General features: G+C 44.3%; 2 protein-coding genes across 14 annotated transcripts in view; both read right to left on the bottom strand.

Moving 5' to 3' along the window:
• Window positions 1-10,163, bottom strand: part of FARP2 (FERM, ARH/RhoGEF and pleckstrin domain protein 2) — a 136,324-nt gene extending 126,161 nt beyond the window's left edge. For 6 of the 7 annotated variants that reach the window (XR_001716566.4, XR_008546878.2, XR_008546879.2 and 3 more), the window contains exon 1: window positions 10,020-10,159. The gene's annotated coding sequence lies outside the window, so the exon portion shown is untranslated. Of the gene's footprint in view, window positions 1-10,019 lie in introns of all 7 variants that reach the window. The other variant, XR_010150259.1, reaches the window with a different exon arrangement.
• Window positions 10,164-12,639: 2,476 nt separating this feature from the next.
• The window catches only part of SEPTIN2 (septin 2), a 38,210-nt gene continuing 32,614 nt past the window's right edge, over window positions 12,640-18,235 (bottom strand). For all 7 annotated transcript variants that reach the window (XM_003950010.4, XM_009444722.5, XM_063791784.1 and 4 more), the window contains 2 exons: window positions 16,463-16,593; window positions 12,640-14,696 (listed from right to left, as the gene is read on the bottom strand). In XM_003950010.4, the coding sequence (XP_003950059.1) occupies window positions 16,492-16,593 (102 nt within the window). In that variant the 3' untranslated portion in view covers window positions 12,640-14,696; window positions 16,463-16,491. The remainder of the gene's footprint in view (window positions 14,697-16,462; window positions 16,594-18,235) is intronic.

Genomic DNA, 18,235 nt, shown 5'->3' with positions numbered 1-18,235 from the left:
TTTAATTGCCTGAACACTAAACGGATGTATTATTTCCTTTAGAGTGTATTTTAGATCCTCTACAACCTGGTATCCTGATTTTATGTTAAACAAAATTCTACAAACTGAAAAGCAGAAGTTTTAGGAGCTGAAGTGAATCTGGATAACTGATTCTCAACACTTCTGTGGGGGATGGTATGAAGCCATCCAATTTAACATCAAAATCTTTACAGAAAAAAGCAAGATCTGTATATGCTGCTTTGGTGTGAAAGTGAATAAAAGGTGCAAAACCAGGTGCATGGCATGCTAACCTCTGTTAAAAGAGGAAGAAAATATATATGTGTGTGTGTGTGTGTGTATATATATATATATATATATATATTTTTTTTTTTTTTTTTAGTAGTGATGAGGTCTCACTAGGTTACCCAGGCTGGTCTCGAACTCTCAGGCTCAAGTGATGCCACTGCTTTAACCTCCCAAAGTGGTATGTATTTGTTTATATTAAAAAAAAAAAGAGTATAAACCAAAAACTAGTGAAAATGGTTACCTATGAGGGAGGAAGTGAAAGGGGTAAACAATGTTGGAAACTGTACACGGTGTTTAGTAGTTTTGATATGGGAACCTCATAAATGGTTTCACATAATTAGAAAGCAAAATTAAATCAATATTTTAGAAAAGCAAGTCCTAAAAACCCAAACGAAATGAAACAAATGGTCTTAACTGTAAATCAAGACATCAGCTAAACTAAAGAAAATTACTTCAAGTGACTTCAAAGCCCAGTAACTTCATTCTACGTCACCAGGAAAATATATCCTAAGGAATAAAAGAACCACAAAGAAATCCTACAGGATAAATGACCTTGTCTCTTCGGTAAATGGCAACAAAAAAAGGAAACGGTGTGTGTATGTGTGTAAATAAAAACTACTAAGACATGTTATCTATAAGGTATGATGTTATCAAATGCTATATATAGGACCTCATTTGAATCCTGAATCAAATATTTACAGATCAGAGAAATACGAATGCTAACTAAGCATCAGATGATATTAAGAGGTTAATATTATTTTCTAGTGTTTTAGTGGTATTGTGGGTACATGAAGGGGAAAAAAGTCCCTCTCTTAGAGATGGATACTAAAGTATTTATGGATAAAATGAAATAATATCTAGCATTTACTTTAAAATAATCCAACGAGTTGGGGATCAGTGGAAGTGGGTACAGGAAAAAAAGACTGTCCATGTGTTGATTGATGTTGTATACACGGGCTTTGATTTATTATTTTCTCTACTTTTGTGAATGTTTGGAATTTTCCACAAGTCAAAACAAAAAACAAATCTAGCAATAATTTTTGATGTACATAAGGATTCAAGGAACCCATGCAAGAGTTCAAGCTGAGAGAGAGGGAGAGAGAAGCTCCTACTTTATGAAATCCTGGCCCAGTCTCTACTTTCCATAAGAAACTACAGCCTTGAAAACGAAGCTGCTTGCTCAAGGCCACAGACCTGATTTGTGCAGGGGTGAGACTAATATCCGGCATGGCTCCCAGTCCAACAGATTACAGTGCAAATTCTTCAAGACTAAAAAACATAAGACTATATTTACAGGGATCATTTCTACAGTTCATTACTAGAGAAGTTTCTCTCAGGATGTAGAGCAGAAAAAATATATTAAAAATGACTGTGAAGGAATAGTTGTCAAGAAAAAATGAAAAGTATTAAAAAGATTAAAAACAAACAAAAAACTGATTTAAAGAACTGTAAATCCATGCATTATGAATTCACTCTTTCATCCATTTTATTTCAGTTATTGTATTTTTCACTAAAATTCCCACTTCTTTATATCTTCTGTTTTCTTGCCAAGACTTTCTATATTTCCATCTGTTTGAAGAGTAGCTTTACTTCTTGGACTATTTTAATAATAGGGGCTTTATAAAGTTTTATTTTATTTTTTAACTGTAGCCTTAACAAATTTCCACAAACTTAGCAGCTTAAAATAACAGCCTTTTATTATCTCACAGTGTCTACGGGTTAGAAGTTTGAGTGTAATGTAACTCACCAGAATTCTCTGCTTAGGGTCTCAAAAGGTCTAAGTCAAGGTGTCAGCTGACCTGGGGTCTTATGTGGATTTTCTTGGGGGAGAATACACTTACAGGCTCATTCAAGTCTGTGTGGGTATAGGACTGAGGTCCTTAGTTCTTGCTGTCAGCTGTTTGTCATTCTCATTCCTTGGCTCATGGCCCCTTCCATCTTCCATGCCAGAAATGTTACGTTGAAAACTTCTTATACTTCCAGTCTCTCTGCCTTCCCCATCTGCTACCAGCTGGAGGAAGATCCCTGCTTTTAAAGGCTCATATAATTACCTAAGGCCCACCTGGATAATCTAGACAACGAATCCAAGCTAGTTGATTCGTACCCTTCATTACATCTGCAATGTGCTTTTGCCAAATCAGTCACATACTCCCAGGATAAACACTAGGAGGTCAAGCTCATGGAGGCCACAAATCTGCAGACCACAGTCTATCAGATAATTCCAACATAGGCACCACCTCAGCTTTAGCCTGTGTCTTTTTTCACGAGTTATTTTCCTGGTTCTTCACATGTTGAGTAAATTTTGCATTGTATCCTGGACATTTTTAACATTACACTCTTAGAGACTCTTGATCTTGTTTAAATCCTATGGGGAATGCTGGTATTTTGTTGAGCAGGCACTGGCCTGGCTGGATTCAGTCCCCAAGTCCTGACCAGCCTTCTGTAGAACATGGTATCAGTGTCACTTTCACTTTCAAAGCCTTTGCAGTGCTCCTCAGCAATGTCCTGCGGTCCCTACTTGCTTGGTGGCCAGCCTGCCTTCCAGGCGATGGTCTATCCCATAGCCGAGTTCCGTCTTTGGCAACCTGTTCTGGCTCACATCACGCGTGCATAGCTCAGTGTTGAGCCTGTAAGTTAACTAACAACTTCATGGGGTCACTTTCCTGAGCAATTCCCTCTCTGGAATCTCCCTAGTATCCCTTCCAGTGACCTGGGCTCCCCTTTTCAGACTCCAACCAGAAACTTACGGCTTTAATTACTCCGTTTAGCCATGCTATTCTTGTGCCTGCATCTTGCCTGGGACTGAGCTGCAGGAGGGAAGAGAATAAAAAGGCAACTGGGGTTTTCCCCATTCCCTAAGAGTTTTAGGTGTTCACACACTCCTGCCACTGCAGGGCTGAGCGGAGGAGAGGAAGCAAGAGGGAAAAAAATAAGGGCTTTCTCCCACTTTCTGTCTTGGGGCCCAACTACAAAACTACTCTGTAGCTCTCCCTGTTCATACTGGGTACCTGCCTTCAGGTTTTGGACAGCCAGAGTCCAGGGCAGGGGATGCTGAAGGGAAGACAAGAAACTCACTACTGGTGCAAAGTGGTGCTTCAAATTCTGGCCTTCTCCCCCATCCGCCTGTTACCGTTTACTTGTCAGAGTCCTCAACAGCTGCTCCATGCTCATGTCCAGGTCTTACAGCCACAGACAGTGGGAGAGGCAAGATGGAGTATGCTCCCTCCACCTCCCAGAAGCACAGCTCCACATCCACGCATTTTAAAATATATTTATAGTGGTTATCATTGGGAGGGGTAAGAGGATTGATTTTTATTTTCTTCTTCCTAATTTTCTGTATTTGTCAAATCACCTACAGTGACGAGTATACATTATCTTTGAAGTCAGATGGTTTCTCTGCAGAATCCTGCAGAAGTACTACCAGCTTTAAAAGTCTTAACTGATAGGGGCTACCTACAGTATGCCATTACTTACCTTCCAAGAGAAAGCTGGAATAACTGTCTTTCCCCTTAACAGTTGTATTTGCTCTTCTTTCAAAAATAGTTCAATTAAAAATTAATATACATATATATTTTTGAGATGGAGTCTTGCTCTGTCGCCCAGGCTGGAGAGCAGTGGCGCAATCTCGCCTCACTGCAAGCTCCGCCTCCTGGGTTCACGCCATTCTTCTGCCTCAGCCTCCCGAGTAGTTGGGATCACAGGCGCCCGCCACCATGCCCGGCTAATTTTTTGTGTTTTTAGTGAGATGGGGTTTCACCATGTTAGCCAGGATGACCTTGATCTCCTGACCTCATGATCTGCCCACCTCAGCCTCCCAGAGTGCTGGGATTACAGGCATGAGCCACCACGCCTGGCCAAAATTAATATTTTTAAACACTCTCTGGGTTCCATTTCTTGTTCAGATACTGATACTTGTTTTCCAACATTCATCTTATTAACTACTATACTAACAAAGCAACTGAGATTTTAATCATAAAGGGGGACCGGGCGTGATGGCTCATGCCTGTAATCCCAGCACTTTGGGAGACGGAGGCAGGTGGTTTACTTGAGGTCAGGAGTTTGAGACCAGCCTGGCCAACATGGCGAAACCCTGTCTCTACTAAAAATACAAAAAAATTGGCCGGGCGTGGTGGCGTGTGCCTGTAATCCCAGCTACTTGGGAGGCTGAGGCAGGAGAATCGCTTGAATGTGGGAGGCGGAGGTTGCAGTGAGCCAAGATTGCACCACTGCACTCCAGCCTGGGTGACAGAGTGAAACTCTGTCTAAAAATAAATAAATAAATAAAAAATAAAAAAAAAAATAATAATAAAGGGGACAAGAGATTTATAAAAGCCTAGTAATTTAAACAATTTCTAAAAGTAGTTCCTCCTTTACAAACACATTCCCACTAGCTCCTGGAAGATTCACTTAGCACCTTCACCTCACATTCCCCTACTGGGTTATCTGGCATCAAGCCAGGGACCAGGAAACTACCCCCACTAAAGCAGTTTGACTATAGAGCTAGTCTGGCTCAGGTTTCTGGGCCCTCACTTGCACCAACTCCTTCCAAGGTCCTGAGAAAGGCCCTAAGCAGTGTCCCTATGGTCATACACTTTTGTAAAATTTACCCCCAAAATATTCTAATTGCAATAAATTAAGACTACTGCCTTTTCCCACTGCAACTCTGCTTCTGTTCCTCTTCCCCTTCATGTCAGGTAGCTTGGGAGGTGCTGCTGGCATTTTTGAGATCCACCTAAGGGTACATTAAGTTGGAGAAAGACACTTAGTTTGGGTTTAACAGGACACATTTATGCTGTTTACAGTTACTTCTACTATGCAAACCTAGGTGATTACCAGCAATCTCAATGCGGGTATTCCTTCTAGAAATACTGCTATCACCCACTGTGCTAGTTCACCACGGCTTTTATGAAATAAAGGTGAAGGGCCAGGGATCCTGTGGCAATGTGAATAGGTCCAATGGGGTCTGACTCAGGGAAGTCTGTGGGCAGTGGAAAGGAAACATGGTTTGAAATGGAGGGAGCCAGTTGCTTGTTTGTGGGGAATTTACCATCAGACGTGCTAAAATATAAGCGAATAGATCAGTTACCAGAAAAATAATCAATATAGCAGTACAATTCTGTGTGCCTAAGATGTGTTTTTTTTTTTCTTTTTTGAATGGAATTGTGCAAAACAGGATTTACCTGAACACCTGTTTTTCTGGGACACCAACCTGTAGCAGTACTAGAAACAGCAAATACGTCTATGTGAAACCGTAAGTTTTATGTACCCTATCAACAATAAAAATTTATCTACTGTGCTAGAGGAATCACTGAGTTCTTTCTATATCCTGTCATATGAAAATGTGATTAAAAAGTACACAGCCAAAGGAAGAAATATTACACAGGTGTGTTAGATAATTAACAAACGTTATTTTTCTCAATTTAGCCATTTGCATTATTCATCAGCTTTTTCAAATTTGTTACGTTCTCATTCTAAATATTCACTTTTTTTTTTTTTTGAGACAGAGTCTCGCTCTGTCACCCAGGCTGGAGTGCAGTGGCATGATCACGGCTCACTGCAACCTCCACCTCTCGGGTTCAAGTGATTCTCCTGCTTCAGCCTCCTGAGAAGCTGGGAATACAGGCACATGCCACCACACTTGGCTCATTTTTTGTATTTTTAGTAGAGACGGGGGGTTTCACTGTGTTAGCCAGGATGGTCTTCATCTCTTGACCTTGTGATCCACCTGCCTCTCCATCTCTTGACCTCGTGATCCACCCACCTCGGCCTCCCAAAGTGCTATGATTACAGGCGTGAGCCACCGCTCCCAGCCTCACTTTCTAAATTAGTTTTTATTTGTAACTTTGCATTCTTTCTCTTAAAGAGTTCTCCCCTTCCCCCAAATTGTATACCTTCAAGCTCCATAAAACCTGGCATCTACCTCTGCCTCAGAAGAAATCTGATTAATTCATTCAAATATTTATTGAGCTCTATTCTGTTTCAGGCAAGTCTAAATGCTTAGGGATACAGGAGTTCCTAAGAGAGAAAAATTCCCCCCTATATAGTGGACAAATACAAAGAAGAGAGTACCTAATATATATTAAATGGTGATTTAAGTGCCTTGGAGTGAGTAAAGTGAGGGTGGTAGAGAGGAAGTTGGCAGCTGGAGGGAGACAGGGAGGAGGCTTCATCAAGAGGACAAGGTCCAAGACAAGGCCTCAAAAATGCACTGGTACACATTACAACAGCTACCGTGTCCTGTATGACCACCACTGCAAGGAGATGCATGTCAAGCCCTTCGCTTATGTCATCTCATTTAATCCTCACAATAACCATGTGCAGCTGGCATCAAGGAACTCAGGCTCAGAAAGGTTAGTGATTTGTTAGCAGTCACTCAGCTCCACAAGCGGCCTCAACCCCATCGTGACTGCATGGTGTGCACAGAGCACACAAAGATACAGAAGTTTAATTCAGAAAGGGAGACGACTGAGAAAGTAACCAGTACTACCTGCCCACTGCAGTCACAGAGAGAGCAGAAAGAAAGAGGGAGCACCGCTGGCTAGCCTGACCTGGAGCAGCTTCCCTCACAGGGTAACAGGAGACCAGGTGGACAAAGGACATAGTGTGTGCACAGGCAGAGGACTACACAGAAACTGCAGGAGCAGCTGGGAAAGGATGAGTATAGTTGGGCTGAGACACCCGAGGGGAGGTGGGGAGGTGGCCTGGGGTTGTGCTGTGCGAGCTCTAGTGGGCCAACTGGTTGGAATCTCATACCAAAGTAGGTTTTGCAGCTGGGATAGGACATGACCACATTTTCATTTTGGGAAGCAATCAGGAGGATGGGCTGGGAAGGGGAAAGATGGGATTAAGCAAGATTCATCACTGCATCCTACAACATTATAGGGCCTTTTTGTTTTTGAATTTTAAAATGGCAATAAGCTAAAACACCAGTTTAGGGGAAAACAATTCATGACTCTTAAAATAAAACCACTTACATCACTCTAACTACCCTCCTGATCCTGTTCACCTCCTCACGTATTTTTACAACACTATAATTGCTGTGTACACACCATTTCAACTTTTCAGTTAAGTCACATTTTAAAGCATATTTCCATGGATCAAAATGGTTCAAATTTTCCTTGGATGGGAGGATGGGATTCAGCTTGCGGAAGCATGTTTACTTGCTATGGAGTACTCTACCATACTGACACAACAAAGTTTATCAGATTGTTTTGAAAAGTGTGATTCCAAAATCAAAATCTTTGCCACATACTGCTACTTTCCAAAAAGATTAGACCAATTTATAGAATCACTGTCAACTAAATGCTCCCCAGAAAATCACCAAAGACTGGGCTTTATCATATTGCTTTGTAGGATCCTCAACTTTTCAACTCCCTGTGGCATTGACAAATACGCTATGGTCAAAGGACTCTATATTCTGATCTCAGAGAACATGACCGGAATTACCTCAGCTCAGCATCCAACACTACAATGGGGTTTTGCCTGTATATCTAGCACTATGCTGTGTTTATGAAGCTCATGACGCACTGAGTAAAGGGGAAGCTGGCAAGCTGATATGAAAGTGGGTGAAGGAAAAATAAGAACAAAACTGAAAGGGTAAGCAGCAGTAGGAAAAATCTGTTACTGTCCGAATACAGAAGAGGTATTGATGTGACTAGAAGCAGGGGTGTTTGGAAAGGAAGGAAGCAACTGAATTCTTTGGGCCAAATGGATTTAAATGAGCTCACATGGAATTGCCCATGCATTGATCTTTGCTTTGGCAATCCAGTTCATACCATTCCCTCCAAACAGGATAAATTTGCTTAATTATTGCCTAATTTTTTCTCAACTGTTTTTTGTAAATATCCTGGGTTAGCTTGTTCTACTTTCTACTCGGATTATTTGTCCACCTGATAATAATAATGGCTAACATTTATTAAGCACTTACCTTGTGCCAGGCATCTTGTTAACACAGCTTTATTTATTTATTTATTTATTTTTTTGAGACAGAGTCTCGCTCTGTCGCCCAGGATGAAGTGCAGTGGCACAATCTTGGCTCAATGCAACCTCCACCTCCTGGGTTCAAGTGATTCTCGTGCCTCAGCCTCTCAAGTAGCTATGATTACAGGTGTGCGCCACCAGCCCAGCTAATTTTTGTATTTTTAATAGAGATGGGGTTTCGCCCTGTTGACCAGGCTGGTCTGGAACCCCTGAGCTCATGCAATCTGCCTGCCTCGACCTCCCAAAGTGCTGGGATTACAGCCACTGTGCCTGGCCAAGTAAATTTTAAACTCATTTTTTGAATAAGGAACCTGAGGCAGAGAGAAATGAATACACCTTATATCAACTTCCTCTTTGGGAAAGGAATTAGTATACAAGGAACCTGGAAATTTACTAACGACTGATAGTCCTATAGGTAAATAAGCCAGCAAACGTCTGCAGTCCAGGAAACTGCATCATCAGCATTTAGTTTGTTAACAGTGAACCATCTAATGAGAATCTGCAACAAGGATAGGGCACATGAGAAGTACAGATGGTATTTTCAAGTACCCTAGGTGTGACCCTAAACTGGTCATTCCACCTCTCTCAACCTCCCTTTCCTCTACTTTAAAACGGGGCTGTGCAACTTGGTCATGTCTCTGAAGAGTTTTGGAAAACTGAATAAATAACGAGCATGAAGTGCTTCCTAAACCTTTAAGGACCTCAAAAAACAAAACAAAACAAAACAAAACAAAACTTTCAACAAGCAGATGCAGAAAATTTAAATTATATTTGGCCTACAAGTAAAGGTTACTCCATGCTTCCCTACCTCAAATGTCCTCTCCCATCTCTCTGGTACTGAAAAAATCTGTGTCGCCTGTTATAAGGCAGTCTACACAAGACCAACACGCTAACCCACTGCCACCTCAGGGTTATCAAACATTTACACAGTGGCGCAGACAAAAATACCCCACGGAAACAAAACAAAAACAAACAAACAAAAACCCAGAGAGAAAAACCACCCTTTAAAGATTTGGCCTTGGGTTTTAAATTTGCCCATCGTTTTTTAACACTATGTATTGACAATCTTTCCTTCAATGATGCCTTGTTCTAATTTCTGCTTTTCACATCCATTAATGGCACATGATAGGCCAGGGGTTGCTGCCATAGCGTAAACGGAAAAGGTGCCTGTAATCCGGGTGTGTAATGTACTGGGCCATATTCTGGTCCCCAGTTTTCATGGGTTTCCCATGGTAGGCTACCCACTGGCTTAGGAGTATTTCCAGCCCTTAGTGGAGTAAAAATATTAACACCTAACACTTGATTCCCACCTTTAAGATACAATTTAAAGAAATGCTAAAAAGGCAAACGGCTCAAAATGCCTCCACCAGGCACCTCCAGGCCCATATCGTGCGGGTCCCTATGGCCCACTCTGGGGTGTCCTTCCGGGGTGGGACACTCCCCGGCCCACGGCCCTGCCGGCCTCCACGGGGCACAACTCAACCCGCGAGTCCACGCGGGCCACTCCCCGGCCCACCGCCCCGCCTGCCCCCACGCGGCAGGCTCCCTACAGACGGACGCTCCTCTAACCCGGACCCGCCTAGGAGCTCCAGCCGCCTCACGAAGGCCTTCAGAGGCCGGGCGGGACCATCTCTGCTGGACCGCGGCCTCAGCGCCCGCCCCGCCTGGGCCTCTCGCCTCGGGCCTCGGGCTTCGCCGCCCACCCGCAGAGGCCCACCCCTGCCCCACGCGCCCAGGCCGCTTCACGTCCTCACCCTCGGCCTCTCGCTCGCCCGCCGCGTCCTCACCGGCCTCGCCCGGCCTCCGCAGTCGCAAGCAGCAGCCGCCAAACTCGCGTCGGCGTCGCCTGCTCCCAACTGCCCGCCGGCAGCCCCCGCGCCGCGCGCTCCGCCCTGACCCCGCCCCCGCGCCGCGGACGCGCAGTCGATTGGCCTGCGGGGCGCCAGGGCAGAGCCTTCCCATCCCGCGGCCTGAAAGCGCAAGATCGAGTTCTGATTGGTGAACGGACGGAGAAGGGGCGGGACCAGGCAGGCAGCGGCGTAGGATATAAATCTGTGCAGCGCTCAGCTCGTTGGGTGGGGTGTCGGCTTGCTGAGCGAGGCAATGTCCTAGGCGAAGCCTAGGCTCGCTGGGCGGGGCTAGGTCCTGGGCGGGGAGTCGGCTCGCTGGGCGGGGCTAGGTCCTGGGCGGGGAGTCGGCTCGCTGGGCGGGGCTAGGTCTTGGGCGAGGCCTAGGCTCGCTGGGCTGGGATAGGTCCTGGGCGAGGTCTAGGCTCGCTGGGCGCGGATAGGTGCTGGGCGAGGCCTAGGCTCGCTGGGCGGGGCTAGGTCCTGGGCGGGGAGTCGGCTCGCTGGGCGGGGATAGGTCCTGGGCGAGGCCTAGGCTCGCTGGGCGGGGATAGGTCCTGGGCGAGGTCTAGGCTCGCTGGGCGGGGATAGGTCCTGGGCGAGGTCTAGGCTCGCTGGGCGCGGATAGGTGCTGGGCGAGGCCTAGGCTCGCTGGGCGGGGCTAGGTCCTGGGCGGGGAGTCGGCTCGCTGGGCGGGGATAGGTCCTGGGCGAGGCCTAGGCTCGCTGGGCGGGGATAGGTCCTGGGCGAGGTCTAGGCTCGCTGGGCGGGGATAGGTCCTGGGCGAGGTCTAGGCTCGCTGGGCGCGGATAGGTGCTGGGCGAGGTCTAGGCTCGCTGGGCGGGGATAGGTCCTGGGCGAGGTCTAGGCTCGCTGGGCGCGGATAGGTGCTGGGCGAGGCCTAGGCTCGCTGGGCGGGGATAGGTCCTGGGCGAGGTCTAGGCTCGCTGGGCGGGGATAGGTCCTGGGCGAGGTCTAGGCTCGCTGGGCGCGGATAGGTGCTGGGCGAGGCCTAGGCTCGCTGGGCGGGGATAGGTCCTGGGCGAGGTCTAGGCTCGCTGGGCGCGGATAGGTGCTGGGCGAGGCCTAGGCTCGCTGGGCGGGGATAGGTCTTGGCCTGGGCCTTGCCGGCTGTCCTTGCACCTTTTGGCTCAGTCCCTGGCTGCCAGCCTCCTCCTTACTCCTAGGCATTGCATCCCTCGTGGGACTACAGGGACCGAAGGGGATCATCGAAGGATCGCGCGAGGGTGTGCTAAGGCTGAAACAGGCTGCTCCGTGGTGGCGGCCAGGACGGCCTTCCTCTGGCCTAGGGACCCCCACCCGAGAATGGAAGACTGACTTGCTGTGGCATACTTCCCTTCTCTTGAGAGGTTCATTGAACTCCTATGTGTTCTTCAAGACCCTACCCATCGTGCTCTCCTAGCCCGGCCCTGTCACCCACTGTCACCATGTGGCTGTTGAGGGAATAACTTCAGGAAACACCCAGGCACTTAAGAGACTCCTCCTATGGTGCTGTGGATTCCAGAGTGAAACCTGACCCTTCGTTTCCCAGAAGCCCAGACAGGAGAAATGCTGGCTCAGGGGAACCTCCATTTCTCCTGAGACAGCTATGGGGTCTGAGACCCAGGCACACCAAGACTGGGCTCAGCTGTGCGGGATGCTCCCCTCATGTGCCACCCACCTCTGGGGCTTTTCCTTTAACCAACCCCCAATGACACCACCAGGCCCAGAGTGGTGCACACACCCCAGAACAGAGGATCCCTGCCTCCAGACGGGCAGGGCCGGGTGGGGATAGTGCAGGTGAGAGCCTGGCCAGAGGGTGGTACTGACCCCTGGTAGGCTGCAGGGTGTGTGCTGGTGACCTGAGGCTGGCAGTCTGGAGGGAAGGCAGCAGGCGTGGCAGCTGTCAGCTGAGGAACTAGAGAGAGCAAGAGTTTCAGTATCCAGGGGTCTGTCTATACGGAAGCTCAGAAAACACTGACAGCAAGGTAAAAGGGGCCCAGGTGGTCCTGGGATGATCAGTCCAGTGGGCAGGAAGAAGGCTAGAGGCCTTGGAGTGTAGGTGTCCAGCCACCCAGATCAATTCAGGTTTCCAGTTTCCTTTACTCAAGTGGCAGAGCCGCCTTAGCCTATTCTTGAAATTTTATAGGTTAGAAATTTCTTCCTAGATATATTTCAATCATTCACTTACATTTCCAGTAATTTAGTAGTTGCTATTATCAATGCGATCTTTCTTTTCTCACTACATTTTCTAATTAGAAAATAGATATCACTGACTTCTTAGTGTTAATTTTCACCAGATGTCTTGTACTTTCTAAGTAGATGTTCTGATCACCTGTAAATAATTCCTTTCCAATCTTTTGTGCTTTCTTTTGGGCTGGATCTCCAATACGTACAAAGTTGTCCAGTACTGATGCTATTGATTCAAGTAATTTTTCTTGATTTTATACAAAGATGTTGTCAAGACTTTGAATTTTCCCAGAAAACCTCACAACTTTCCCTTGCAAATAACCGAGATAAATACTCATTTAATATCTAAACAATAGTGCTTTATTGATAAAAGGTTAGTTTAAATGGATACAAAATTGCTGTGTAAAATAAGTGTTTTCAAAATACATTTCTATAGGTAGAGACTATGTCTTAGTAAAAGAGCAGTTATCTATTATCAAAAGTATCTATTTAGATTTGGGTAGTAAAACCAAAGGGGATCAGAAGTGTAGCAGTGTGGGTCCTCCCTCCCTGCATAGCTGTTACCAGGAGGCAGCGTGCCTGAAGTACTTTCACTCACATATGCGGGGCTTAGTCACTAGCAAACTTGTTTTTCTTTTTTACAGATTTTCCAGCGAAGTTATTAAATGTCAAACTCAAATAATAGACTCCACATGGATGCACTCTGAAGTCATGGAACACTTCTTAGTTACCTTCACACAATAAGCCATAACATATAGCTTTTGGCTGTTCACAATTAAGCAACAGTGAAGGGCAAAGTTAGCAAGAACACCAGATTATTTTCTGTAGCACACCTTCATTAACTATTATTATTTAACTGCCTCATTTTATGTTTTTTCTAGCCCCCACAAAAACGAAAAAACCCTGTCTCATCCTCAGATTAAGCATTTTCTCCATCTCCCTACACAACCATTGTCTCCTTTCATCTGTCAATTTCTGGGGTTGAATTTCCCAACTTCAGTAGAAATGATAAAAAAGGCAACCGCTGGAGTGTACCATAGGGAGACACAAGAAGAAAGGTGACACTAAGGCTACAGTGCACAGAAAACAGACCAGGTGTGGCTTCGACTGTGCGGACCTGCCCACTAGCCTATGCTACAGATTTGAAATGTCTTTCACTTTGACATGACACACGGTTTATATTACACAAAATGAATGAAACGACAATGGCTAAAAATAAATGAGACAGCCTGCACACAAAGAGATGATTACTGCTACTTTCCTCCCATCAGAAAATTACTCAAAAAGGGAGTATTTAAAGGGAACTCAAATCAGGAGAACCCGGTAGGCATAAGAGGTTCAGGGCACCAAGGCCTTAGGGCGGGAACACTTTTCAACCCAAGCCAGGCTTCAGGGGCAAGCCCACCAACAGACCCCAATTTCCACAGGGGAGGCAGATCTTCTATACCTACAGTTACAGAAAATACACTAAAGTGCAGTATAAAATATAAAAAGGTTTGATTCTGAATAGACCAACTGCTAATTTTCCTTAAAAAAATTTTTAATTTGGTTGAGTAAGAACCAAATTAGTTCACTGAATCTCATTTTGTAGGTAAGAGTCTTATTTGCAATACGAAAACTGGAGCTTATGACTGCTTTGATTTTCTCTGTAGCACAGGATAACCAGTATTAGTGGAGAACACTACAAAAAGTGGCTTGTGGTGAGTTCTTTGCATAGTGGTTTTAAAAACAACCTAGCATCAGAATTAAGAGACTTCTTTAAAACTCACCTCTAAAAAAGCTGTTTAAGTATAAAGATATATCTCATTAGGAAATTCTATTATGTTTTATTTGGTTAACAGATAAAATCGCAGACGAATCAACAGTATAGAATTATAGCAGCAAAACTGGTTTTAGGTGTTGTGTACAAACATAAAAGCAAGGAAGCAAAGATCTCCAAGTGGTGTGATGTGGTAAGCAGATGGCCTTGCACCAAGTCAGTGTATCTTTCTACTTCACTAGGCACACACCTCTACCACTAAGGAACATTATGGCAAATCTGAATGTTCTAGATAAAAATGAGTGCTCATCAATGGTTAATCAGTTGTTAAGTCAGTTAAATCAAAGAAATTCAGTATTAAGTATACATGCCGATTCTTGGAAATCAATTCTAACATTAGTGGTTAGGGAGAAAGAAAAGGAAAACATTCACCTCACAAAATACAGAGTATAACACAGCAATGAAATACATATGTTAAAAGTACTTCATACAAAAAACACATCAAAAGTCTTTTAAAAATTAAATTCTCAGGCACAGGTACTGTTAAAATGTGGATGGCACCCTCCCAAGGATTGAAAACACACAGCTGGATCATGCATCTGGAATGTTTTCTTTTTTATCCAGGAAAGTGTTTTCTAGAAAAAAGAAAACAAAACACACTTAAGTGGGAGTGAGGCAATGTCTGCTGCGTTAATTATTAACAGTTCTACTTTTCTCCTTAACAAAGGTCATAAACTGAGCAAAAGGCAGGGCTTACATGACCACAAAGTTAACTAAACCAAGACGCCATTCATGAGGCTCCTGGAAACTGGAAATGCTGCAAAACTAAAAAGTATACAGAAATAAAATTTTATCTATCTACAAGTAAAAATTTCATTCCATAAAGGTTGAAAATGAAGCTCAGAGAAAATAAGCAAACACCTGTCACTGCTTCCTGCTTCAAATGAGCTGCATCGCTGAGGCATCCTTGTCTCTTTCCACTGTACCCTCACTTCCCCAGTCACATGCCATTAACTGGTTATGCAGGACCAGCCTCTAGAGTCAGCAGGCCATCGTTTAAAAGTCATGGCACCATCAGCAAATACTTTTAAACTCTCGGAGCGGCAACAATTTCCTCATCAGTAAAGTGTGAACTAAGCACATACCCTCAGGACTATTCTAAGGTGTCACTGTGATTATGAAACTAAAGCAACCAACTTGGACTCAGTTGGGGGTGACATGGATGTTTTCTTTACAGTAACTTATTAAACTGTACATACGTATTTTTGTGCATTTTGTGTAAATACCGTATTTTACAATCAACACCTTTCCCACTAAGCTGCAAGAGGGTTTGGTGACTAAGCCTCCAGCAAGTCACTCTGGGTCCTTCCTCAGCCACCTGTCCACATGCTGTGGAGGCCTCAAGACTCCCTGCCTTCTGCCTAACCCACCCTGCCGTATGTCGGTGAAGGCTCAAGTCCCCTCCCTGTTTTCATGAACACACTCATGCTTCCAGAATGAGGTCCCTGAATTGTAGTAGAGACCTTCTACCAAATTCCCAGCGTTTCATCCTCAGATCTTGGCCAACTCAAACTCTCTTTCAAGCTCTAATCAGATCTCTTGTATGAGGTTTGTTTGCCTTTACCCCAGCTCCATGTGACCTACCCTCTTCTTTGGACTCTTAGGTCATTACCTAACTTTACCTTTCATGCTTTTCCTCTGGCAAGTGATGGGAGTGGCCACCTGGACAGTTCAGAGAGCCTGCCTGTCCGTAAGATACATAAGATACAGGGGAATGGGCATCTGCCTTTTCCTGGTCCTGAGTCTCTGGAGTCTGCAGATTCTTTTCAAGCAGGCAGACCAGCATACACCATGCCAGACAGATCTATTCACTAATGACCATCAGTCGGGACAAAGCTATCTGAGGAACAGGAGGTCAGCAGTCACCATCCAGGGAACCCTTATCTACCTCGCATAATTCTTCTTCCTTGTGCCATCTTTACTTTTAATCTGTACAAGCTGTTTTAATAACACATTTTTATTCCCTTTAAAGAGATGTTTTAACAATTAACAAATTTCCAATAATACAACTAATAAAAGTGCTTTAATACATAATTTCCTTCTAATGTTGGTATTTGCAAGCTTAGAAAATAACCTGCAAATGTACCCCAATAAAATAAAAGTTGAAATTATTTAAAAAAAAAAGAAGAGACAAAAATATGAAAAATCTTTACTAGAAAGTAGGTGGCAAAGTAGTGGCTTCTGTTTTTCAGGAGCAATCTCTCCTTGTTTAAGATTAGTGATGGAGTTACTTCAAAATGCAAAATATTAATGAGGCTTAAGGAGGAACCTGTCATATTTAAGCTGACACAATAATGTTAGTAACTGCCTGTTTTCCAGGCTAAGGGACAACAGGGCCTACCTCTGACTTCTTGATATGTGCACATCACCTTACACGTGGTGCCCGAGAGCCCCGCCATCGCCATCCCCGCCCTGCATCTGCATCTGCATCTGTGCTTGCATCCTTGCAATCATCTCTTGCATGCGGCGGAGCTGTGAACACACACACACATTATAGGTTTTCAAGGTTTGCTGTCTTTGAACATTATTTCTGGGTGTTCTGTGATTCCTAAAATTTCAACTTCTACACCTTCCCAAAATATGACAAGAGTTATTACATAAAGACTTTTTACCAATCAATAAAAAAACCAACAGCTAAAGAGAAAATCAAGTAAATGATACGAATATGCAAGCCAAACAGAAACAATAACCAAAGAAAGATAAGACAATATGATAAATTTTCTTAAGACAGAGTCTCACTCTGTCTCCTAGGCTGGAGTGCAGTGGCGCAATCTCGGCTCACTGCTACCTCCGCCTCCCGGGTTCAAGCGATTCTCCTGCCTCAGCCTCCTGAGTAGCTGGGATTACAGGCACACACCACCACGCCCGGCTAATTTTTGTATTTTCAGTAGAGACGGGGTTTCACCATGTTGGTCAGGCTGGTCTCAAACTCCTGACCTCGTGATCCACCCGCCTCCGCCTCCCAAAGTGCTGGGATTACAAGCGTGAGCCACCGCGCCCGGCCAATATGAGAAGTTTTCTAACCTAAAAGGAGGGAAAGAGACTGATGACAGTGAGAAATGCAAAGTAAAGGGGAATGGGAATGAATCAGCTTTTCTGGAGGGCAATGAAGGCCTCACAATAAAAATAATATATATACATACATATACATATATATATATGTATTTTTTAAAGGGATGGGATCTTGCTCTTTCACCTAGGCTAGACTGCAGTGGCACAATCATAGCTCACTGCATCCTTGAACTCCTGGGCTCAGGGGATCCTTCTGCCTCAGCCTCCCGAGTAGCTGGGACTACAGGTGCATGCCGACATGCATGGCTAATTATTTTTTAATTTTTTTCTAGAGAACGAGGGGGGTCTCACTCTGTTGCCCTAGCTGGTCTTAAACTCCTGGCATGAAGTGATTCTCCCACCTTGGCCTCCTAAAGTGCTGGGACTATAAGTGTAACCCACAGTGCCTGGCCAAAAATAGTAAATGTTAATTCATCTTTATCCTTATCATTATGATTTGTATGTGTTCAGAAATGCCTCCAGGAAAGTATTATAAAACATTTAACTAAATTTTCTTCAGGTGACTTTGTGGTTATTTTTAACATTTAAATATTTGATCAATATTGAATTAATTTGACCAAAGAAGTATTTTCTTTTTGTTTCCAAAAGGCTAGCCCATTATGATCCTATTGTTTACTGAATAATGTGTTTGCCTTCCAAAACTCCAGCAGATCTGAATGCCACCTTTACAACAGAGCATATTTCCATATTTATGATCTACTTACAAATATCAGTGACATTACTAAATTGTCTCCAAAGTCTTTCAGCTAAATATATGAAGCATCATGTATGCTATGTAAATATCCACGTTTATTATTATATATAGATGTGTATATATAGTAATAAAGTAGTTATATGTATCCTCCTCAACAAATTAAAAAAAAACTATAAACTTTAAGTTAATTACCAATGGTATCTACGGATGTAAACAAAACAGCCTCAGTCACAAGAATAGTACTTTTTGGCTGGGCACGGTGGTTCACACCTGTAATCCCAGCACTTTGGGAGGCCAAGGTGGGCAGATCACCTGAGGTTAGGAGTTTGAGACCAGCCTGGCCAACAT

The sequence above is a fragment of the Pan troglodytes genome, chromosome 13, assembly GCF_028858775.2.
Source record: "Pan troglodytes isolate AG18354 chromosome 13, NHGRI_mPanTro3-v2.0_pri, whole genome shotgun sequence".
Lineage (NCBI taxonomy): Eukaryota > Metazoa > Chordata > Mammalia > Primates > Hominidae > Pan > Pan troglodytes.
This window is presented reverse-complemented; position numbering and strand designations above follow the sequence as displayed.